At 41.4% G+C, this 25,281-nt stretch overlaps 1 protein-coding gene across 1 annotated transcript; it reads left to right on the top strand.

The window, feature by feature from the left end:
- The first annotated feature begins 1,521 nt into the window (after positions 1 to 1,521).
- LOC109405055 (aurora kinase C) lies at positions 1,522 to 24,844 on the top strand. Its single transcript, XM_029878437.2, has 3 exons — positions 1,522 to 1,903; positions 1,963 to 2,334; positions 23,953 to 24,844. The coding sequence occupies exons 1-3, from the start codon at positions 1,679 to 1,681 to the stop codon at positions 24,613 to 24,615; spliced, it is 1,260 nt and encodes a 419-aa protein (XP_029734297.2). The 5' UTR covers positions 1,522 to 1,678; the 3' UTR covers positions 24,616 to 24,844.
- The last annotated feature ends 437 nt before the right edge of the window (positions 24,845 to 25,281 follow it).

Genomic DNA, 25,281 nt, shown 5'->3' with positions numbered 1-25,281 from the left:
GGAAGAAACTCTAGAAACCGAGTGCAGGAAGTTTTTTTCGATTTTTTCTAAAGTTTTTGTTTTGGTTGCGAGCGACTTGACGTTTCGCAACATAAAATATCGCCCAGCGCTATGTAGGCCGGGTTGCCAACCATCACTTTTCCGGTTTATATAACGAAAAGAACATGATATACGCGATATCATGTTCGGTTCGTAATATTGGATGACAGCTCATTTGTATGGGATATGATGTAATATAGAGGGTGATATAGCTCCTATATCATGAAACCCTCTATATTACGTAATATAGGGCCTAGTCTGAACGTAGTTAGCGTGTAGGCGTAATATACACTGAAAAATATTTAAACCCAAAGAATAAGTTCTAAAAACTCAAATTTGGCTGAACAGCTTATAGTTTTTACTCAGCATTGGGTTGTTTTCTCCCTCACCCCACACGAATGTTGTCAAAAAAGCGGCTCCGTGGAAGAAGCCAAATTTGGGTTATCTTGACTAAACCCAAATTTGCGTCAAATCCTCCGCTGGGTGAAAATAACTTACCACTGGGTGAAAATTTTTGCAGCGATCAAATGAGATTTACCTAGTGACCACTATCGCTGTTTGACGCAAATTTGAGTAATTCCACGGAGGTGCGGGATTGCGTCAAAAGAACTTAAATTTGGGTTGATTTGTAGTTCCATAGATTTTTAGTTCCGTGTAATGGAGTGCGTTCACACGTTCTATAAGAGATGAATGAACTACTGCGGTAAAATAGAAAAAATCCAACGGGGTTGCGGTGGTTTCGACCGCCGCAGTCGTTCCGCAAACGTCAAAAGTGCTCGGTTCACGCTAAAAAGCTCTCACTCACTTGGTTGCCATAAAATTCAAAAATAATGAAAATTGTTTCATTTATGGTTTATATAATCGCAATTGCTGCCACAACATGTAACTTATTTCTAAACTATATTAGGTGTAGTTTTAGCACTTTAGGGTGTGAACCATTTCGCTTGTTCGTTTAACTTTTAGTTAAAATTTGACACTTGGATAGTTATTTGCCATCGAAAAGTTAAAAAGTAACCACGACGGTGGCCCATTTGAAATTTGACAGAGGAGTAGTTATTTGGAACAAAATACAGTACGCAGCCAAATCATTGCGAACAAAAAATAACTATCGAACTGTCAAGACTAACCCTGCTCGCGAGTAGGGTTATTTTCAAAATAACTATCGAAGTGTCAAATTTTAACTAAAAGTTAAACGAACAAGCGAAATGGTTCACACCCTTAGTATGCAGCTGTACGCCATTAAACATAATTTAGATTCTCAACTATTTATTTTTGTTTCAAGGTTGTGTGCATACTTTTTGAAGTGTGCAGCAGTTTGACGTTTGCGGAACAGGTCTTCTTTGTCTTCTTCACTCCGCCAGGTTGGAAGATTTCTCTGGATAAGCAATATTAGATCACTTTCAAGCATTCGAAAATTCATCCATTCATCTGTCAAACTCTTTTGAAAACAGCGGAGCGCAAAAATAAAAAGATCCCGAAGAAACGTTCGTTGCACTTTTTATGTTCGTGCGCTAGAATCCCAGAGATCGTCAACCTTGCTCTAAAATCAGTTGGATTTGTCCTGATAAGTTTCGATGGTGTTGTAAAACCGTGCGAGTAGTTTTTATTAGTTTCATAAAGTGCCTTAGAAAATACAATAATGTCGCAGTTAAACAAAGAAAACCGAAAAATATTCTTGCAACCACCAGTCGCAGTCAACGGTAAACTACAGCTCGGGTCCGGTGGCAGCACAACTGCCGGTACAGTGCCATCTCGATCTTTGAAACCAATAAATCCGTCCGGTGCTGGTGGTACCGCAGTAGAATCGTCCAAGCCACAAAGTGTGTTCAAGCTACCACCCCCACCTGTTGCCGCCCCGAGAAAGGTAATTCAGATCCTAACGCTCATTGAAAATATTCCAAGCATCTAATTTTGCACCCACAGCCACAGGAACAGCCGAAAGCTGCCACAAAGCCGCAGATAAGTGTCGCTCAGCCAAAAGACAACCCACAGCAGTTTAAAATTCCAGCTGCGCCTACAGCGGCAGGTAAACCAAAACCGGATGTGCAGCAGAGCTCGTCGTCGGCAACGACGACGACAGTTACACAGGCAAAACAGCAGCAATCCGGATCCGGTGGCGGTGCTCCCAACAAAGAGAAAAAGAGCTGGACGCTTAGCAACTTCGACATTGGGCGGCCGTTGGGCCGGGGAAAGTTCGGTAACGTTTATCTGGCTCGTGAAAAGGAAACCAAATATGTGATCGCCCTCAAGGTGCTCTTCAAGAAGGAGGTCCACGCCCAGGGAATTGAACATCAGGTAAGATATATGATTATATTTTTATTAGAATGGAAGAAATATTCATATTTGTTGACTAGTTATAGAGAAGAGCGGTACATATTTAAATTATAAACAAATTACTTTAATTTGCTTTACAAAAATAGAAACTTCAAAGAATTTAACCCTCGAACGATCGCGCTGTTGTATTTTGTACAACACTTTGAAAAAACCTCGCTTTTTATACTCAGCATTAGCGTGGTGCTGACGCAGGTAGTCAACCGCGCGAGTTACGGAAGGTTAAAATAAACTGATTCATGATCAATGATTCATGGATCTCTTCAACATTATCGACAAAAATATTTCTGGTGGCCTCTCTTTGAATTGTTCCACAAATTTCGTCAGAAAGCACTACAAGAATTTAGAATTCTTGTAGTCTCTCAGGTAGTAGTGATGCTTGAAGCATCAAACATAAAATAATCAAATGATATTACAATATTAAATAGAATTGAAAATTTCACCTGAAACTGATTCATGAACTCCTTTAACATTTTCGACAAAAATACCTCTGCTCAGGGATTGCATTCCGCACTTAAAATGTGCTCAGTGCAGCTCAGTTCCATATTTAAACCGCGCACACTTGCACTCACACTGACGAGCATACCATCTCTGTCTCCCATGACTTCTCGCGGTAATTTCTTTCAGAAGTTTAGTCAGAAACGAAGACTACTTTATCAAGAAAACATGCACTCTGAAAAATTTTCACGTCCGATTTACGTGAAAAGATTAGTTATTTATGTAACGAGTTGCAAAAAGTTGATTTTTTCAACACGAGTCGTACATTTATCTAACGAGGCTTGCCGAGTTAGATAAATACGAAGAGTGCTGAAAAACCGAGTTTTGCAACGAGTTCCATACAAAATTTTATGCAATCATAATTTCTATTTTATACTACTCATTTCAGTATCATAATGACCAACTTTTCTGTACCAGTTCATTATGCAACTGAAATGAGTTGCATAATGAAAAATAGTTGCATAATGTTCATTATGCAACTCATTTGAGTTGCATTATGAACATTATGCAACTCAAATGGGTTCTATAATGAAAAATATCATTGCATAAAGGTAGTTTTCATCCACCATATTTTTCACGTAACCTTCGCCTGAATGTCAGGTAGCTGGACAAATTTTAGTTTCGCTAATCGACGTCAGGTAAATTTGACAGGCTTTTTACGTATCGTTTCCGTGAAATGTGGGTGAGTGATACTGATATTTCAGGTAACTTTTACGTGAAAACATGATAATTTCTACATGAATTCCACGAAATTCATCCATGATTTTTTAATGAAAATTAAGCAGCCGCACCAGCTTGCAACGTATTTGAAGAGGCAAGAGATGTTAAATCCTACAAAAATGCAATGGAAAATTTGTATGCTTTTATACTATCACTAAATAAATATACCTACCGTTGCAATTTACAGGGATTTCAAAACTCTTGCCTCCTCAAATACGCTACAAGATAGTGCCAATATGTAACAAAGATAAATCTATAGTTTTTTTTTATTTGGAGTAAAATCTCGGGTTTTAGACGCAACATCTTAAGCCTAGCTCAAGATCCAGCCGTTTCGAACACTCGTTGAACTGAACCTCCGTCACCGTCATACACCTATTCCAGCTCCTGAAATTATTGAAAATAGAACTGTGTGTTTTTCTGAATTATAATTAATAACAATCAATTGCCCTAAACAATTAAATTACCTCAATACTTGCAGCAACTTGCACAGAAACTCCCTATCAGCAAGCAGCTCTTTCGCCAACCTACTTCTCGACGCCATATTGAACTGTTTTTCACACCTGAAAATTCACGTAACTTTCGTTTCGCGGAAACTTCCAAGTCGGAAGTACACCAATAAAACGCATTGAAACGATTTACGTGAAAATAAGGTGGGTTTAACCAAACAGGGCCACAACACACTGAGCCAATTCTCCCGATCATCGTTATATGTCAGTCCTATATTACTGCACTATTGGAATATCATATGAATGCAATCTTGGGTTGAAAATGGGGAGTGAGAGTTATATGCGACGCATGTGGTATGACTCTCAGATCGCCATTATACTGTTATATGTCTTGCATTTTGCTTCTATCATGTGGGCTGGGTGCGCCAATGTATATGCAACTCCAATAATATCCTTCACATTTTGAAAAAAAGTCTCCTTAGGCTGGAGCGGGAATCGAACTCACAACGCCTAAATGACCGACGCCGCTAGCCGCACGACCACGAAGCACACTTAGAGGAATTGCGAAATTCTGCAAAACGTATTCCACTTTGTCTATCAATGTTGCTTTTCCACCCGGCTAAAGTTATATGCACAGCTAATGTATCGATCGTGTTATGTGCATATAACTCCGATATGCGCAAGTGTCATTGATTTTTATTAGAAGGCTTTTCAATCGAAACTGTTTATGATATGATACGTATAACGATTCATTTGCTGAGCACGTGTCAGACTACGGGTACAATGTACGTGCAGTGTCTGATAAAATAGGCTCTTAGAATTATTTCAGTGCATGACGTGGTTTTCGAGTGAGACTTACTGACATCACATAACTTTTGAGGTTTTCAGAATAAGGATGAGCTACGTGATATGTCACGTAAATCGGACGTGAAAATTCTTTAGAGTGTGGCACTCTACTATTTTTCCCACTCAAACCGTCATTAAGAGCATCGCCACGGGAGTCCTCATCGCTATCCCTATTATACCACTTCTTTTCGGGTGCTATTTTAGGATAGCACCCCACCTTCCCACCAGTGGTTTCTATTTTGAGTTAAGGGACTTCAAAAACATATTAACATAGTAACTCTCGCTGACACCGTCCCACTATTTACACCATGTCTTCAAAAATGTTTAAGGACAAATGTAAGGGAACGTAATCGCCCACTGCTATAAGCTTGTTGAATGGCCTGAGGAACGGTGCATCCCTAGGAGAGAAGTAACAACACAAGTTGGCAACCCTGAATTCCGCCAGCTTTGGACAGAAGTATTCGCGATCGCGGGCGCAAAAGACGCCATTGTTTTGTAACCATTTTTGAAATACACGAATAAAACGTAAAAACTAGTTTGATTGATACATAAATGGTCCTTCGACGATGAATAAATGCGAATTGGATTACAGTTCATACGCAAGGCTGAAAAATGAAGGTTTTTGCTGACGGCGGAGTTGTGGCAGACAGGATTGATGCCGCAAGACCGGGCGATCTGGTTCTTCTGCATAGGATTTTGTTTTGCGAAGACACGACCCTCAATTGGATACGGAGAAGAGTGCTGCGGTTCGGAGGCTTTGATTTCGAACGACAATCTCCTCAATTCGAGGTTAGGTTGCAAATAATCGAAAATGCAGAACCAGAATGTGTGAAGACGACGTGTGAGATTTTGGATGTTCAAATCGGAGAGGCTGCTTGTTCGCGGCAAACGGTTGCTGTAGCCATTATGGAGCGACTGTTTACGATGGCTAATGAAGCCGGCAATGTTGCGGAAAATGTACCGGCGCGTACGCTGACGCCACCGCCAATGTCATTGTTGGCGCAAACTACGGAATATGGATTTTCTGTACAATCTCAGCGACCGGTAGGACAAGTGAACAAAAATCAGAAGGAAAACTCGATTGCGAGAAGTGTTGCCTCTTCTAAAAGCGTTCAAGTGACTGTGATGAAAGCAAGATTGGAAGCGGAAAGGAAATTGGCGGAACTGGAAGAGCAAGAGGCGGTACAAAGAAGAGAGAGACAGCGGAAGCTGCTTAAAGCTGAACTAGAGCTGAAAATCGCGGAAGCAGAACTGAACGAAGAGCTGGTAGAGCAGCGCGAGTTAGAACCCTGTTGGCAAGTTCAAGTGGCAGATCCTCTAGATCGTGTTCAACGGTGGGTACAAAACCTGCAATCTGCATCCTCTGAGGTGAAAGGTAAGGATTCGACCGTTCAGCAGCGTAACACAAATTCTTCGTCACTATTGGAGCAAAGCATGCAAGAGAGATCAGCTGTGCTGAATTCACCGAGCACGTCTGGAACAGCGTCCTACAGCCATGGCTTTCTACAGCAAGATCGTGGAATACAACTCGGAGACGTCAACACCGAAATGCTGCAAATTACGAAATCGATGCAACGAATGCTTGCAAGATCTACTGGTAACAACAATCTGCCGACCTTCGATGGAAATGTTCGTGAATGGCAGTTGTTCATCAACCAGTACCGTTTGTCTACAGAAGCGGGAGAGTATTCCGGAATCGAAAACGTAGTACGACTGAATAAATGTCTTGTAGGAAAGGCCCGTGAAGCTGTTCAGCACATGCTTATGACGTCTGTCGACGGCGAGGAAATCATAAAGGCACTTGAACTACGCTTCGGAAGACCGGAACTGCTGCTTCGAGCTTTGATCAACGAAATCAAGTACCTTCCGGCGGTGTCTGACTGGTCAACATTCATTGAATTTGACGGTGTTGTTCGTAACCTGGCCGCTGGAGTTAAAAGCTTGAAACAACATGTCTACAATCCGGAGCTTTTGGGATTGCTTCTACAAAAGCTGCCACAATACCAAATTATGATGTGGGGTCGACATATTACGGAGCGCGGTATTGATGATCCAACTGTACTGGATTTTGCGGCGTGGGTGGAGCAAACTTCAAAATACGCTTCGTCTATCAATTGCACCTTGGCAGCCGGTGGATTTTTCGACGCACCAATCCAGCATGGTCAATCGAACATAAGGAGCGAAACTCGAAAAGGTGAACTGAAAAGGTGTGGAGTCTGCCATAAAGATGTTCATGACGTGACGATGTGTGAGGTGTTCAAGTCCGCTGACCCGAAGCGAAGATTTCAAATAGCGATTGAATCGAAGTTATGCTTTTGTTGCTTGCGAACGCATAGCGGACGTTGCGACAGGCGGCAACAATGTCCAGTTGAAGGATGCAGCCGATACCACCATGCCCTGTTGCATAAGGGAGAAGCAACAGCACCTCTATCTGTACCGCAGAACAATCCCAGCGTCAACGTGATGAAGTACGATCATCGCATCCTTCCTCAAGCGCTGTTGAAGATACTAACAGTGAAGGTTCGTGGTCCCAAAGGTGTAATTGAGATTCCTGCTCTGATCGACGAGGGATCAAACTTGACGATCCTGGATGCTAGTGTTGCCAAAATCCTGGGAATATCTGGCAGCAATAAACGGCTTTGTTTCACCTTGATGAGCGGTATGATGCAAGTGGATGAAAATTCAGAAGACGTCCAAATTGAAGTGAGCGAGAATCTAGCGGAAAAACCTTTCTACAACCTGGCAGGAGTTAGGACAGTCCGGAAACTAAATTTGGTTGGCCAGAGAGTAAACGTCCCAGAGCTGGTGTCGCGTTATCCGTATGTGAATAAAGCTGATTTGAAGTGCTTGAATGGAGAATCACCTTTGCTGCTGATTGGACAACCTCACATCAACGTTATCAAAACGACGGAAGTCAATCAATCTGAAGCCACTGCCCCAGCTATTTCGAAGTGTTCCTTGGGATGGGTAGTCCATGGCCCAATGATGGTGAGTACTGGTGGGGATTATCCTGGCACCGTGAATTTGTGCTGTGAAGCTGAAGAAAATCTCCACGATCTGGTGACGTCGTACATTCTGCTTGAAAACATGGGAGTTGTGATCAGCAAACCGGATCGACAGCGTTCGGAGGATGACAGGCGCGCGTTGGCAATCATGGAACAATCTACACGTTTCGTGGATGGGCAATTCGTTGTGAATCTACCGTATAAGTCCTCTACTCCTTTCCCAGAAAGCAAAAAGATGGCATTGTCTCGTTTGAAGTGTACAGAGCGAAAAATTGCGAAGATGGGAATTGCTGGCAAATATGCAGATATCATGCAAGATTATCTGGACAAGAAATACGCTGTTGCTGTTTCAGATGCAGAGCTCGAGTTGCCAAGGGATAACATCTGGTATCTGCCACATTTCCCAGTTGAAAACGTGATGAAGCCGGGCAAAATCCGAATTGTGTTTGATGCAGCAGCGAAGTCAAATGGTATTTGTCTGAACGACATGCTCATCACCGGACCGGATCTACTCAAATCGTTGCAAGGAGTACTTCTACGGTTTCGCCGTGGAAAAATTGGATTTGTTGGGGACGTCAAAGAAATGTTCAACCGGATCTGGATCTCTGAAGCAGACAGCTGGTCACAGTGTTTCGTTTATCGCAGCAGTCCCAGAGACCCCGTACAAACTTATCGGATGAAAGCTATGATTTTTGGAGCGAATTCGTCCCCATTTATTGCTCACTATATAAAAAATCATAATGCACAACTTCATGCTGATAAGTATCCTGAAGCCAGCAATGCAATCGTGCACGATCATTATGTCGATGATTTTTTGGGAAGTGAGGACGACGTATTCAAGGCTGCAGAGCTTATCCATGATGTCATCCAAGTCCACAAGGCTGGTGGATTCGAGATTCGCAATTTTCGATGTAGTTCTGAAGAAGTGTTGGACAGCATCCCACCTCACCTGAAAGCAGAAACGTGCAGTTCGGATATTAGTGATGGAGTACAGCGAGTTCTTGGGCTGCTATGGGATAGCGAAAAGGATTGTTTCACTTTCTCGACCAATTTCTGCAAAATTGATTCAGCTATACTCTCAGGCAAACGCGTACCAACGAAACGCGAGGTTTTGTCTGTAGTAATGTCAATTTTTGACCCACTTGGATTTGCCACTCCAATGACAATCGGAGGAAGGATCCTACTACAACAGATTTGGCGCAGTGGAATTGGATGGGATGACCAGCTGGAGGATGGTGCTAGGAAGAAGTGGTCGAAATGGTTGAGCAATCTTTCTGCAATAACAAATGTTCGCGTCCCTCGTTGTTACAACAGCAATCTCCGAACCAGCGACAGGACAGAACTTCACGTGTTTTGCGACGCCAGTACTATGGCAATGGCTGCAGTGGCGTACTTGAGAGTCGTCAAAGGTGAGCAGGTGGATGTTTCGTTTGTTGCTTCGAGAGGAAGGGTTGCTCCCGTACGCTTCATGTCAGTCCCTAAATTGGAGTTGCAGGCTGCGTTGCTGGGATATCGACTGTCCTTAATGGTCAAAAAAGAGATGGAAATAGACATACACTAGGATAGGATACGACAACTAGTCAGCCCAAAAGAGACCAATTTGGGGACCAATAATCTTAGCAACGCGGAAAAACAAGACAGCAAGCTGTTAAATTAGACAGAGAAGTTGCAGGTGTCACATCCTATCCTAGGACATACACAGTATTGTTTTCTGGACTGACAGTCGCACGGTTTTGTGTTGGCTGAAAACAAAGAAGGCGTTGAAGACATTCGTTGCTAACAAAGTAGGGGAAATATTGGAGCAATCATCCCCGGACGATTGGCATTATGTCTCCACACTGGATAACGTAGCTGACGAAGGGACAAGAGATACGGAAGAACTGGACATGTCTACGACTGGAAGGTGGTTCACCGGACCGGATATGTTGAAGCACAATGTCACAGACTGGTCAACGGTGGCTGGAAACGAGGATACATCCGAAGAAGCTGAAGATGAATGCTGTACAGAAACATTAGCAGTGAACACTGTGCTCGAATGTGATGCAGGGCTGCCTGATGTTAACCGGTTCAGTCAGTGGAGAAGATTGATTCGTTCGACAGCATTTGTACGCAAATTCATCGATATGTGCAGAGGCAAGATGAGTAACGGAAAAATTCAACCACGTGACGAACAGGAAGCGAATATGCTATGGGTGAAAACTGTGCAAAAGGATCAGTTTCCTGAAGAGTACGCTGTTTTGATGAACCATGGCGAGTTGAAAGCTGAAGCTAAGCTGAAAACGTTAGCACCTTTTTTGGACTGCGACGGGATAATGCGTGTCGGAGGAAGGCTGAACAAAGCAAATGTGGAACCAGCTGTGAAGAATCCAATCATACTTGGAGCATCAGGGAGATTTGTATCTCTACTAGTTCAAAGCTATCATCAACGGGCTCATCATCATGGACGTGAACTTGTGTTGAATGAAATCAGGCAAACCTACTGGATAATTGGCCTTCGAAGTTTGTTGCGGAAAATCATCTTCGGATGCCAGTATTGTCGTGTTACGAAGCCCAAACAGATCATACCAATCATGGGGCAGCTCCCGGAATGTCGTGTGGAAATGTATAAGCATCCTTTTACACACACCGGCATGGACTTTTTCGGGCCCTTCGAAGTTACGGTTGGACGGCGCAGAGAAAAGAGGTATGGAGTAGTCTTCATCTGCATGACGACACGAGCCGTCCACGTTGAGATGGCTCACTCATTGACAACAGATTCGTGTGTCATGTCAATCCGACGAATGATGGCGCGACGTAGAAAACCTGATTACATCTATTCTGATAATGGTACCAATCTACGGGGTGCTGATAGAGAATTGAAAGACGCGTTGAATCAGTTGAGCTTCGGAGATGTCGAACGAGAAGTGATGGAACAAGGCATACAGTGGGTGTTTAATCCGCCAGCGACGAGCCACATGGGTGGTTCATGGGAAAGGGTGATTAGAAGCATCAGAACATCGCTACGAGTAACGTTGAAAGAGCGAGCACCGAGGCAAGAAGTGCTGGAAACACTACTAATTGAAGCCGAACACCTCGTCAACAGTCGCCCATTAACCTATGTGTCTTCTGATATCAATGATTGTGAAGCCCTCACCCCAAATCATTTTTTGATTGGGGCATCAAGCAATGTCCAGTCACCAGGGGTTTTCAACCAGGGTGATCTTGACTGGGAAAAACAGTGGAGGAAGGCGCAAAAATTGATCGACAATTTTTGGTGGCGTTGGGTTAAAGAGTATATGCCGACTCTGCTTCCAAGACAAAAGTGGTGTCAATCCGTTGGAGAGATAGGAGAAGGTGATATCGTCTACGTGTCGGATATGATCAACGAACGTGGCAAGTGGCCCCTAGCTGTTGTGAAGAGATGCTGGACAGGCGATGACAACATAGTTAGAGTTGCAGAAGTCCGAACTCATTCGGGAACATACCGACGACCATGCACCAAGCTGAAGAAGATTTGTTTGGAAGGAGATATTCGTGATGACAAACCAGTGTCACACCAGGGGGCGCAATGTAAGGGAACGTAATCGCCCACTGCTATAAGCTTGTTGAATGGCCTGAGGAACGGTGCATCCCTAGGAGAGAAGTAACAACACAAGTTGGCAACCCTGAATTCCGCCAGCTTTGGACAGAAGTATTCGCGATCGCGGGCGCAAAAGACGCCATTGTTTTGTAACCATTTTTGAAATACACGAATAAAACGTAAAAGCTAGTTTGATTGATACAACAAACGTCTTGAAATCCCGGTTCAACAGTGCATCAAAACTTCAGACGCACAAATCTCAAGATGCAAGCTTCAAACAACAATGCATTTTATTATTCTGTTCTTGCTCACTTGTAAAGGGAACGTAATCGCCCACAGCTATAAGCTGGTTGAATGGCCTGAGGAACGGTGCATCCCTAGGAGAGAAGTAACAACACAAGTTGGCAACCCTGAATTCCGCCAGCTTTGGACAGAAGTATTCGCGATCGCGGGCGCAAAAGACGCCATTGTTTTGTAACCATTTTTGAAATACACGAATAAAACGTAAAAACTAGTTTGATTGATACAACAAACGTCTTGAAATCCCGGTTCAACAGTGCATCAAAACTTCAGACGCACAAATCTCAAGATGCAAGCTTCAAACAACAATGCATTTTATTATTCTGTTCTTGCTCACTTGTAATAAACTTAAAATAAGAAGCTCAAGTGCGCTGGTTTTGTTTACGAACAGATTTGTGCCCTCAAAATCATGAGTAGGTGCAAAAGTCGGCCATTGTGGCGGCCATATTGGGATTCTAACAAGTCTCTCCTTAAGGTGGCGATTTTCTGAAAGTCCTCCCCAAAAAAGTGAGGAAAATGCATTTGGTTAATCAAATTGGTGGACCCCCCGTTAGTTAGAGCCACAAGCATTTTGGTGAACCCCTCGATTTTGGTCAATTGTTGGCTCATTTAAACCGTTATAACTCGAAAGTTTCGCCAGAAACCACTTTAAAACTATAGGTTGTTGGAAAGAGAAAAGATAGAGGTACTATTTGCAGTTATAAAAAGTTTGGTCGGCCATATTGATTTCGGCCGCCATCTTGAATTTATGTACCAAAACATTTTTTTCACCATGTTGGCAACCACCGATTTTCAAATTTCTTGCGTCAATCTAAAGCTGGGACATTTTTACACAACATATCGAAAATTTAGAGATGTATCTTTTTCATATCAAAAGTTATCTGCACTTTTGTAAATCATGACACGTTTTCTCCATACATTTCCATGCGCACCGGCAATGACACGCAACAGCATCAAAGTTGGCGCCTGCTTGTATACACAAACGCACCCGCAGGAAAATTAGGGCAAATCGGAGGATCGTTCTCATTTTTAACTGTTTCTCAACGATGCGGGCATTGCTTTTTAAACTTTTTTGGTGTTTTGAAAAGCTGAAAGTTTCAACTTTTCATTAGTGGATTCAGATTTAGAATAAATGTTCGTAAACACTGTGAAATAACGCTGCATTTATGTAAACAATCGGCACCTGGCCCAGTGCGCAAAAGTGGCATGATTCACAAAAGTGCAGATAACTTTTGATAGGAAAAAGATACATCTCTAAATTTTCGATATGTTGTGTAAATATGTCCCCGCTTTCGAATGACGCAAAAATTTTGAAAATCGGTGATTGTCAACATGGTGAATAAACAGTTTTAGTATAAAAATCCAAGATGGCGGCCTAAATCAATATGGCCGACCCAACTTTTTATAACTGTAAATAGTAGTCCTGTCTTCTCTCTTTTCAACAACCTATAGTTTTTATGTGGTTTCTGGCGAAACTTTCGAGTTATAACGGTTTAAATGAGCCAACAATTGACAAAAATCGAGGGGTCCGCCAAAATGCTTGTGGCTCTAACTAACGGGGGGTCCACCAATTTGATTAACCAAATGCATTTTTCTTACTTTTTTGGGGAGGACTTTCAGAAAATCGCCACCTTAAACATTTTTGAAGACATGGTGTAAATAGTGGGACGGTCTCAGCGAGAGTTACCCATTGATTTTCCACCGTGCGTTGCTAACAGTCAGTGGTCCTTACATTTTATCGGACGTTGTACAAACTAAAACATTAAATATATCCAAACTTTTGATGAATCCTGCATAAAATGGCATAAAGGGTCACAGACAAGCACACATAACACATAACACTTCTAACATTTCGTCACAGACAAGCAGACGTCTCCAGTCTCCCTCTAGTCATCTCTTATCGTTTTATTTTTTAAAGAAAATTTAAACCAAATCGCAGACAGACGTTCAAGTTTGACTCAGCAGCTTGTGTAAAAAACATGGCCGCCACAAATTGCCAAGTGGCAATCAGCGAACAGATGGCGTTAGCGGCGTTCATATTCACTCGCTGCCTCACATGTGCGTTGCGACCAACAACTGTCACCACGATCGTCTTCTAGCCGGATGGCGGGAAAAAAACGCACGTGTTGCACGCTAATAATGTTTCCACATAATTTGTGCAGAGTGCAGAACTAAGAAATTTGCGGAACAGGTTAAGGAAAGCTCGCAGGAAATATTTTCGATTGAGAAGTGATGATCGAAAAGCACAGGTGCGCGACTTAGAATGCCAATTCAATTCTCTGAACGCAGCTCGCTTTCAATCATACATTTCCCGACTCGAGAGTAATATGAAGGATGACCCGAAACATTTTTGGAAATATCTGCGCAGCCGCACTTCGAACCACGGGATTCCTGAAATTGTCAACTATCGTGGAGTTACATCATCAACGTTGGTCGAGTCCGCAAGCTTATTCTCGTCTTTCTTTCGAAGCGTGTTAAGTAATAACTCACCACCTTTGTCTGAAACGTACTTGAACAGACTGCCGACTTTCGATCTCAACCTTCCTATCACTGTCTTTACGGAACGTGCCGTCTTCGCAAAGCTACGTGATGTGGACAACTCCAAGGGACCAGGATCCGATGGGCTGCCGCCGTCTTTTATCAAGGAATGCGCTACTTCTTTAGCTCTCCCTGCATCGGTTCTTTTCAACCGTTCACTGGCAGAAAACATTTTTCCGTTGAAGTGGAAGGAGGCGTTAATCACACCCATTCACAAAGCCGGGAATGTGCACGATGTCCAAAATTATAGAGGGATCTCCATTTTGAGCTGTTTTCCTAAGGTTTTCGAGAGCATGGTGTTAGATTTTCTGTACCCAGCGGTACAGAACATTATAGCCGTGGAGCAGCATGGCTTCGTCAAACAACGTTCAACAACTACAAATCTGATGAATTATGTGTCGATGATAATCGAAAATCTTGACAAACGCCAACAAATTGACGCAGTGTACGTGGATTTCTCGAAGGCTTTCGATCAAGTTCCCCACCAACTGGCAGTAGAAAAACTCAGAAGGTTTGGGTTTCCCGATTGGATGACCAGCTGGATCGCTTCATACCTCAACAACCGCTTTGCATCTGTAAAACTTGAAATCGGAACCGTTTCTGATTACTTCAGGCGTGCCCCAGGGTAGCCATCTCGGCCCTCTTCTTTTCGTGCTTTTTGTGAACGATTTGTGTAGCGAACTGGATTCCTTCAAAACAATGTACGCCGACGACTTGAAAATCTTTCGCATCATTTCATCTCTAGTGGACTGCTGTGCGTTGCAGACGGACATCGAACGTGTTTTGGATTGGTGTGATAGGAACGGAATGGAGGTGAATGTGCAGAAATGCAGCACTATAACATTCACACGCATTTCGCCGATTACGTTCGGGTATACAATGAAGGACTGTACCTTGAACAAAGTCTCCCTCATCAAAGATCTTGGTATCCTGCTGGATAGCAAACTTCGTTTCACTGAGCATATTTCCTCTGTGATTGCCAAGGCATATGCTGTACTGGGGATTGTGAAACGCAACACTCGCGAATTCAACGACGTTTACTGCCTCAAAACGCTGTACATCTCTCTGGTTCGCAGCATCCTCGAGTATGGTGTGGTGGTGTGGTGCCCTTACCACGCAGTGCATGTCGATCGCATAGAACGGGTGCAAAAGGCGTTTCTAAGATTTGCGCTCCGTGGGCTACCGTGGCAAAACCGTCTTCAGCTACCACCGTACGAGCACCGCTGTGCGCTGATCAGACTTCCAACACTGAGGGATAGAAGAACGTTATTGCAGAGGCTATTTATCTTCGATTTGCTTGAAAGCAATATTGACTGTCCTGAGCTGCTATCGCGACTTCGATTCAACGCACCTGAGAGAGTTACTCGAAGGATGGGATTTTTCCGGCAACCCCTGCAGCGGACGCAGTACGGCCAGAATAATCCACTGAATGTTTGTTGTCAATTGTTTAATGTTGTTTACTATCTGTATGACTTTAGCCTAAGTAGAAATGTTTTTAAATCAAGAATTAGTAATTAAGTTTTAGTCTGTGCGACATAAAAATCGAAGACTGTAGATAAATAAACAAATAAATGACTTATTTAATGTCTAAAATCTTTTGCACAAACTAACGCAGGACTCTTGTAACATATTTTACACATTATTACTTTTATGTTACATAGATTTGCTTGAATAAAACTGCATTTGGATGAACTTCACTCGCATTGGGAAATCTTTGTGAATGTGACGCAAATGTAGGAATGATTTTGACAGTGTTTGTTTTGATTTTATTTTTCGGTGGGTGGTGAATTGGGTGGTAAGTAAGCGACTGGAAGCACGTGGTTTCTCAAACTGTCAACTGCTCGCGACTGCACTGTGGCAATCGGTTGCCTAGGTGTCGCTAGTGAAAATTTACATAGAAAATTTGAATAAATTTGTTCGAGCTAGAACGTCTGTCTGCGACAAAATATAGACGAGTGCACCACCCGCTGAAAGTTCACTCGGGCCGCGAATTTTGACACCACAGCGGGGTCGACTCTCAACAACTTCTACCCAGCTGAAAATTTGTTTAATTTATTGCATCTAGTTTTCGCGATGAAGTTGCAAAAATATGGGCTAGTGCATTAACTATATGCATATGCATCACTTTAAAACCTTTTCCATAGTCTTCAACAAAACTGACTATGAAAACCTTTTCCATAGTCAGTTTTGTTGAAGACTATGGAAAAGGTTTTGAAGGATTTTATCAATTCTTCTTACATAAAAGAGCATCCCCTATCTGACTTCCAGTTTGCTTATCAATCTGGTAAGTCAACGGTTACGGCACTTCATTCGCTAGTAACAAAGGTGGAAAAAACGTTTTCAGCAAAAGAAATAGCTCTATGCGCCTTTTTAGACATAGAAGGAGCATTTGATAATGCCTCCTATTCATCTATGAAGCGTGCCATGGAGAACAAAAACTTCGACCAATGTATCATACATTGGATTTATACTGTGCTTGCAAAAAGAGAAATCACCTCTGAGCTGGGAAGTTCTTCTATAACAGTAAAGGCAACGAAAGGTTGCCCTCAAGGAGGAGTCCTCTCACCACTATTGTGGTCCTTGGTTGTAGACGATCTTCTAAGAAGCTTGAAGGAAAAAGGTTTCGAAGTTGTGGGCTTTGCAGACGATATAGTCATAATAGTGAGAGGAAAGTATGACGAAACTGTTTCGGAGAGAATGCAAAGGGCCCTAAACTATACACATTCATGGTGTATTAAGGAGCGCCTTAGCATCAATCCGTCAAAAGTCGTAATTGTCCCTTTCACTAGGAGAAGGAAGATCAACCTAAAAGCTTTTCGGCTTGGAGGGATACAAATTCATCCTAGTGATCGAGTCAAATACTTAGGTTTGATACTGGATGCTAAACTGAACTGGAATGCTCAAATTGAGTACGTGATCGGTAAGGCAACAAGTGCGTTCTGGTTATGCTCCAAAACTATTGGCAGGAAGTGGGGCTTGAAACCAAAAATGATAATGTGGATTTATACTGCCATAATCCGCCCAAAAGTGACGTATGCTTCGTTTGTCTGGTGGCCAAAAACGAAAGAGGCTACCACACAAACAAAGCTTGCCAAAATTCAACGTCTTGCGTCCATTGCTGTTACAGGAGCGATGCGAAGCACTCCATCAAAAGCTTTAGATGCGATTCTCAATCTGCTACCTTTGCACGAGTACGTGCAATTAGAAGCAGAAAAGGAATTGCTGAGACTTGAACGAGTTGAAATGTTTATGCCAGGTGATCTTGTAGGTCACCTGAGCATTTCACAATACTTCCAAAATAAGCCAGTAATGAAAATGATTAAAGACTGGATGAAACCTGTGGAGAACCATGATGTTCCTTACAAGTTGCACGAAACAACTCGTGCAGATTGGGAAGTCGGAGGTCCCACTGTTCGTCAAGGGTCAATCAAATTTTTCACAGATGGCTCAAAAGTTGGAATAAAAACGGGAGCGGGAATCTACGGCCCTGGAATACAAATTTCAGTGGCGATGGGACACTATCCTACGGTGTTTCAAGCAGAGATTCTTGCTATTTTGAAATGCGCAAATATCTGCCTTGAGAGAAAATACAGATACGCAAATATTTGTATTTTCTCAGATAGTCAAGCTGCACTAAAAGCATTGTGCGCTTACAAATGTAATTCAAAGCTTGTCTGGGAATGCATTCTTTCACTGCGCAGGCTGTGCCAAGGGAATTCAGTAAACTTATACTGGGTTCCAGGTCACTGTGGCATTGAAGGAAATGAAATGGCAGACGAGCTTGCTAAAAGTGGTTCCAATTTACAGTTTGCTGGCCCAGAACCATTCTGTGGTATATCAAACTGTACAATTAAAATGGACCTGAAACGCTGGGCTGAGCAGAGGGTGATATCCAATTGGATGGATGTCAAAAATTGCAATCAGTCAAAACGATTTATAACACCAAATGCTTATAAAACCAAAAAGCTCTTAGAGCTCAACAAGAGAGCTCTATGTACATACACTGGCCTAGTAACTGGACACTGCCCGAGCAGGTATCACTTGAAAAATATTGGCCATATTCAGAGTGATATCTGTCGTTTCTGTAATACGGAACGTGAAACCTCGGAACATCTGCTTTGCAGTTGTGGTGCTTTATACACGCGCAGGCAAAGATTTCTAAATAGTGGTTGCTTGCAACCCAGTGAGATCTGGTCTGCAAAACCTGGGAAGGTCTTGGAGTTTATTAATTCCATTGCACCTGACTGGGAGACGACGCGTCGTGGCAGTAGCTGATTACTTGACACATGGTAATTAGCTGGCTAGATGCGAATATCAAAACGGGACATGCCACAAAAGTTCAGCCTATTGGACGCAGTGGCTTAATTTCCCCAACAGGGGAGGAAAAAAAAAAAATCACTTTAAATGTAAATTCATGTAAGAAATCAAAGAAAAATATTATCAGCGCATTTTGGTGATGCATCTCTGAGTAGAAGTAGTTGAGAGTCGACCCCGCTGTGCTGTCAAAAAATTTCAGGCTCAGTGAACTCAATGTTCATCGGTGCACTCGTCTATTCTGTAGTTTGCAAATTGTTCACAGACGTGAACACACAGTGCTGCAAGTCCTTTTGATAATGTGGCCTTCGCTAGAAAGTAATTCCAGAATTTCCCTGAAAGCTCTTCTGGAATTTCAATATTCAGAGAATACAGATTTTTTGAACGAACTTTGGCAAATATTTCACCAATCTATGCAATATATAAATACAATCAAAAGAATAAACGTGTATCTAAAGTTTACAAGAATTTTACTCAGAAATTTTACTGAAATTTCCAAGAATTCAAGGACAGACTTGTTATTTGCAATTTTAACCACTTTCTGTAATTGCCATTCATTTACGTCAACAATCCATAATGGTGATTAGTTATCGAAAATTAATAATGTCGTCGATCAACATTTCTCAAACAAACAAACTTATACTGCCCGAACTGGCTCCGTTTCCGCTGTGTTTTCGGTTAATCAGGTTAATTTTTTAATGCGTAACCTAAAAAAACCCGAGAGGAATGCCGTAAGTATTGATTGATTGATTTGTCTTTATTAAAGAGACTTTCAGCGCTTGGCTGGTTCGTCTCTTTCCCGTAAGTAGTTTCTATTAAAACACAAGTTCCGGATAAATCCCTTGAGTAATTTCTGAATGAATCTTTATTGCAATTTCCGAAGAAATCCCTAGACACCTAGGGAGTCTGGAGAAGTGAATAAATCCATGAAGTAATTCTTAAAACAATAATTGGATAAATTCCTGCTGAGATCTTCAAAAAAATCATCTCAGTGTTAAGGTTTGTCTGTGATTAAGGTATCAGATAAAATTTCTGAAGGGAAAAAAATATTGTGGGAATATCTGAAACAGTTCCAGCTGAAATGCTTTGATAAATTCTAGAATAAATTCCAGGAGAACTCCCAGCATGAATTTCTACATGGATTCCGAAAGCAATGCCAAGATATATTCTTGTAGCTTGTAGGAATACCCAGAGGAAATCCTGGAGAAATGCCAAGTTTAATATACCGCATTTAGTTCAGCACTGACGCGATTGCATCAAATCAGGTTGATGTCTTCGGCGCACTATTTCTTCAATCTATGGTGAACAAGTGCTCTGAAGACACCTAGTTGATTTGATGCAATCGCGCACTTTTATTAGCGTTTTCGCACTCGTGAAAACTAGTGCGATAGTCCAGTGGTGAACTAAATGCGCTATACAACCCCCGGAACTAGCTGTGCCCGGCAAATTTTGTCTTGCCTACTGCGTTTTTTTTTGACGTTTCAAGTTTTTAGCCAAGAACAAGTCCCCGGTCAAAATGTATGGAAAATCAATTTTCAAAAACTCAGATTTTCAAAGTTTTTTGGCTCATAAACCTTCCTTGGGTGAAAACTAACAGAACAAAACTAAGACGACCATGTTATGCGCGGTCCCACGTATGGATGCCACTGCATTTTTATATATATAGAAGATATTTTAGGAAGTCTCTAAATCCCTGAAGCAATCCAAAGAGAAAATCCTGAAAAAAATGCGTAGGAAAATCTCTACATTAATAAATCCACGGAATAATCACAGGGTATCGCGCCACTTGGGCGGTGGCTTCTACATTCGTCTGTCTTCCACTATAACTCAGTCAATTTTGAACCAATTGACTTGAAATGTTGTACACGGGTAGATACTATACCTATCTCACCACATTCCAAAAGTTGTGTCAATTGGTTCAAATTTGACTGAGTTATATTGGAAAATAGACGAATATAGAAGCCACCGCCCAATTGGCGCGATTCCCTAGGAGATTTTTTGTTATTGAAATATATACAGAAATCTCTGGATACATACCTAGAAGAGTTTCTGTAGAAATTACTGTATAAAGTCCTGCAGAAGTACCAGCAAGAATTTGGAGATATCCCAGCATGCAGGCAGGCCAACTTGATCAAATTTTTGGGGGGCTGATGAATCCGTGGAGTAATTTTAAGACAAACTTAGAAAAAGCTAACAAATTTCAAAATGTTGTAAATGGAATCGATCAAAAAAACATAATTGAAAACTATGAAAATCGTTACAATAAGGGTATGAATTCCAATTAGCTGCTACTTGGACAAACACACATTACTCAAGGATCTGTTTTCGGAATTAAATGACATAAGAAAGTCAAAATGCCTTCATTTCCTAATTTCGAAAATTCTCCGCCCATATCAACAACAAATCTACAAATCTGGGATTTCGTAAGTTACATGATTGGTCGTTGTTAATCAATCTTAACGATTGAATAAAAGTGACAAGAAGCAAATTTGACGGACACTTTTTTGCCACAGAATTTTGGCCACTTACTTGGCATAAACTTAAATGAAAGAACAGTCGAACGCGCTCCTTGTCCTTTTATTTTAACCCTCTAATACCCAATCCCGCCTTTAGACGGGGTATAGTTTGTGTTTGAGAATTTTTGTATTTTTTCTTGCCCGGGCAATCAAAACTTTTATATTATTAGCTGATATTTAGGACTGTTCTGTACATCTCACAATTGTTTTTGGTGTCTTTTGAAACGTATTAACATTTTTTTAAAATCATTGAAAAATTGATGTTTTGGTCACCTTTTCAATGTCATTGTTTCTTTTGTATTCAATCGCAACAATTTACGTATTTTTAATTTTTCCTCAATCATTCTATTATAGTAGAAGAGTTTAAGGGAGTTAAATACACACTAAAATTATTTTCCTAAAAGTTACACGGAAAATAAAATTTTCTATGAATAAAATTTAAAAAATAATAATTTAACAATAATCATAAAATCTCAAAATGTTTTCGTCTTGAAAAATCGGTAGGCCAAATAGGCTTCCAGGAAAAATATAAAAGTGTAGGGATGTTCAAAAATAAAAATTAGAAAAATCAAAAATCAAAATTCACAAAATTGAGAATTAAAAAGAATCATCTTCCAAAACATGTTTAAATCGATTTTAGATGACGAAAAATGATATTTAGATCAAAATCAAAAATTTTGGTATTAGAGGGTTAAATGATCGGTAAAGAAATATCGATAATTTTACTTACTGGGTAATTCCAAGATACAATGTCACAAGCAATGTCATGCCATAATTTAGAATAGAATTAATCCATCCATAATCAATAAAATTGGAATACGAATATTATTTTACTTGCGCCATGAAATTCATAATTAACAATATCGATTTCCACAAGTATTAGTAGTTGAATTCAATAAGAGAAAACACACGATAATCGTAGTTTTTATCCGATGATGTAATAAATGTCATAACGCTGAAGGGGGTGGGTCGGTGTCCGTCATGGTGTTACAGCCCGAACGAAAAAAATATCTCCCATACAAACAGTATTACGGAGGGTGGGTGGGTGTCAGAAAAGGAAATTTTCAGCGTTGATATTTGTGAATGAACTCTATTCATAAGCCAAAACTTGTGATTTTGTTAAAGGGATATTGAATTTTTCCCTCGTAATCATAAGGGAAATTTGTGGCTTTCAACTATAATCGTAGTGTCTCCAAATCATAAGTGGTTCTTATGTTCTTTCTAAGTTTGTTTTTGCCTCAGTGTAATGGCCACTTTGCATATTCAGGCACAGAAAAACTTTATGCTTAACCCTCGAGCAGTCGCGTCTTTGACCACCCTCTGCGACACCACGCACACGCTGTGTACCACAAGCCAGATTTTTTCATGGTGCGTGTACTCAGTACACGACGCGACCGCTCCCGGGTTAATGAAGTCCAGACAATTTCCGTCACAAAAAGTTCTTGGGCTGACTAGGAATGGAACCGGTCACCCTCTGTGTTTCGCGCTAAAAGTTGTTGCCGTTGAATTAGTTCGTAATCTTTCAATTACGGTTTCTGTAATGTTTTTTTTTTTTTTGATTTCGAGAACAGTAGGTTATTGTCCTAAGGTACCCTATCCACCGTGGTGGGGCTGCCACCTTAGGTATAGCTTCCGATGGAGGAGCATTTCATACTCAGCCGATGGATGCCAGAACAGACGCTGTTTGAGCCGCACCTCATTGGTGAACATACATTCGGGATGTACGACCTTAAACTAGCTGAAGTCATAAGGACAACATTGCCCAGGCTGCAGTACCAGCTAAGCACACAACTCTTAACTGGCCGTCTTTGTCATCGATTGACCCGTGGAAGCATGGGCTTATGAGGACCAGAGCTATGTTGGACGCTCTTCTTATTCACTCATCGTTTCGCTACCAAAAACGTAGTTATTCAAAGGTGCTTGAATAAAAGTTATTGCGAATTGGAAAAATTTTTAGAAATCAAAAAATGTGCTAAATCGTTATCAATAGTTCTACTTTTTAAACCAGAAATTGGTATTTTGGTTAAAATAATGGGATTATATTCAGTGGCGATTTCCTAACCTCAAACCTGTTCAACAAGTGTAAATTCTTGAATTTTCTGAAATAATTAGCTTGTAGTTACTAAAAAAGGGCGAAAAAAAGCTGTTTTCTTCCATTTTTAATTTGATTTTGATCGTAAATTCTTTGCACTTGCCAGTTTTAGGGTCGTTGAACAGCTGCAAAGGTTCAAGGGGGTCACCTTGCATTAACCAGTTAATTCACTATGCTTAACAATGACAGTCTCCATAATTTTCATATTATTTTTCAGCAAACATAACCCATAAGTTCCCTTTTTGTTCTGTCACTGTTCACGACGGTTTGATTGTATTCATTGTTCAATATTCTTCACTGTTCCACACTGGATTTGGTTTCGATTTTCATTGATATAGCACGTGCCGGTAGTTCTCTAGCGTGCGCAGCTTTTCCTTTTTTTCGTGACCACACACGAGAAAGAGAAAGATATAAAAGGGCACTAGGCCCCTCTTCTATCTTGTTGTTTCTTGTGTTTATCAAAGAGAATGTTGGCATCGGCTTCTCCCTTAGTTTCTCCTCTCTGGAGCCACCAAATGTTGGCAGCAGTATATCCTCTCTGGAGCCACCAAATGTTGGTGTCAGCACAATCTTCCAATTGACAGCACGATTGGTTTGGTATTCTTCTTACGGTGGGACTAGACCAGATACCTACGATTTGGTGCACCAAATGGATGAAAGTGAATGGGCAACCCCCATTGTTTCTTGTTATGAACCAGGTGTACTATCGCATTATTGATTTAACCGTAAATAAATTTAATTTTTTCAGGTGCGACGTGAAATTGAGATCCAATCCCACCTACGGCACCCGAACATCCTCCGGATGTACGGCTACTTCCACGATGAAACTAGGATTTATCTAATTTTGGAATACGCCCCCGGTGGAACACTGTTCAGCAAACTGCAAACACAGCCCGGAAACAAATTCCCTGAAGAACAGTGTGCAATCTACGTGAACATGCTGGTGTCGGCCCTGATCTATCTCCACGAGCGGAACGTCATCCATAGGGATATTAAGCCGGAAAACCTGCTATTGGGTCACGGAGGAGCGCTGAAAATCGCTGACTTTGGATGGTCGGTTCACGAGCCAACGTCCACCCGGACTACACTCTGCGGAACGTTGGACTATCTGTCACCGGAAATGGTCCAAGGGCATCCTCACTCGAAAACTGTCGATCTCTGGAGTCTGGGAGTGTTGGCGTACGAATTGCTGGTAGGGCGAGCACCGTTCCATGCCACCAGCTACGATGAAACCTACAACAAGATTATGAAGGCACGCTACGTGATCCCACCGGAAATGTCCCGTCCAGCGGCACATTTGATTTCGCGGCTCTTGGTCAGACAGCCGGAACAGCGTATACCGTTAGAGCAGGTAGCCTTCCATCCTTGGATTCAGCTGCACGTTGGGTCCAACCAGTCAGCTTGCAAGTAAGCACACGCGGAGAGGAGCGATATTTGTTCTAAACAGTAGTATTTTACGTTCTTTCAATGCCATTTTAAGTTGTCCCGTTGTTTATTGCGGAGTTCTTTATCTGATACTTTTAGCTTTTAACTGGTCAATTAACAAATTCCTTGGAGAGAAACGACTTAAGAGTGAGTACTCTAATGTATTTTTGAGCGTCAAATAATAATGTAATAAAAGCCTAGTAATAATCGAGTAAGCCAAGGTGTTTCATTTACTTCTCCATTCCCTATTATGTCTGGGTTCATTAAAAATAATTTCGTTTTGCGTTTCTTGAATGTGAAAGAGCGTGCAAATGATTGGTGATTTGATGTTGCATGAAGAAAAAGAAGAAGAACGATGGTGTTTTGAAAAAAATCTATCCCTATAACACAGGGGAAGTTTTTAAAATGCCTCTATAAAATCTAAAACAAAATCTAATTAAAAACGGTTTTATGTGCGGTGTTAGACTTTGAACGGACTACAAATTAAGTACCTTATCAAGAAAAAATGTTGAATTTAAATTTATACGTTCAATATGTAGTCCGTCCAAATTCTAACACCGTACATCAAACCGTTTTTAATTAGATTTTGTTTTAGATTTTATAGAGGCATTTTAAAATCTTTCCCTGTGTTGTAGGGATAGATTTTTTTCAA

The sequence above is a fragment of the Aedes albopictus genome, chromosome 3 (genome assembly GCF_035046485.1).
Source record: "Aedes albopictus strain Foshan chromosome 3, AalbF5, whole genome shotgun sequence".
In the NCBI taxonomy this organism is placed as follows: domain Eukaryota; kingdom Metazoa; phylum Arthropoda; class Insecta; order Diptera; family Culicidae; genus Aedes; species Aedes albopictus.
The sequence above is the reverse complement of the archived record's forward strand: the minus strand, read 5'-3'. Positions and strand labels throughout refer to the sequence as shown.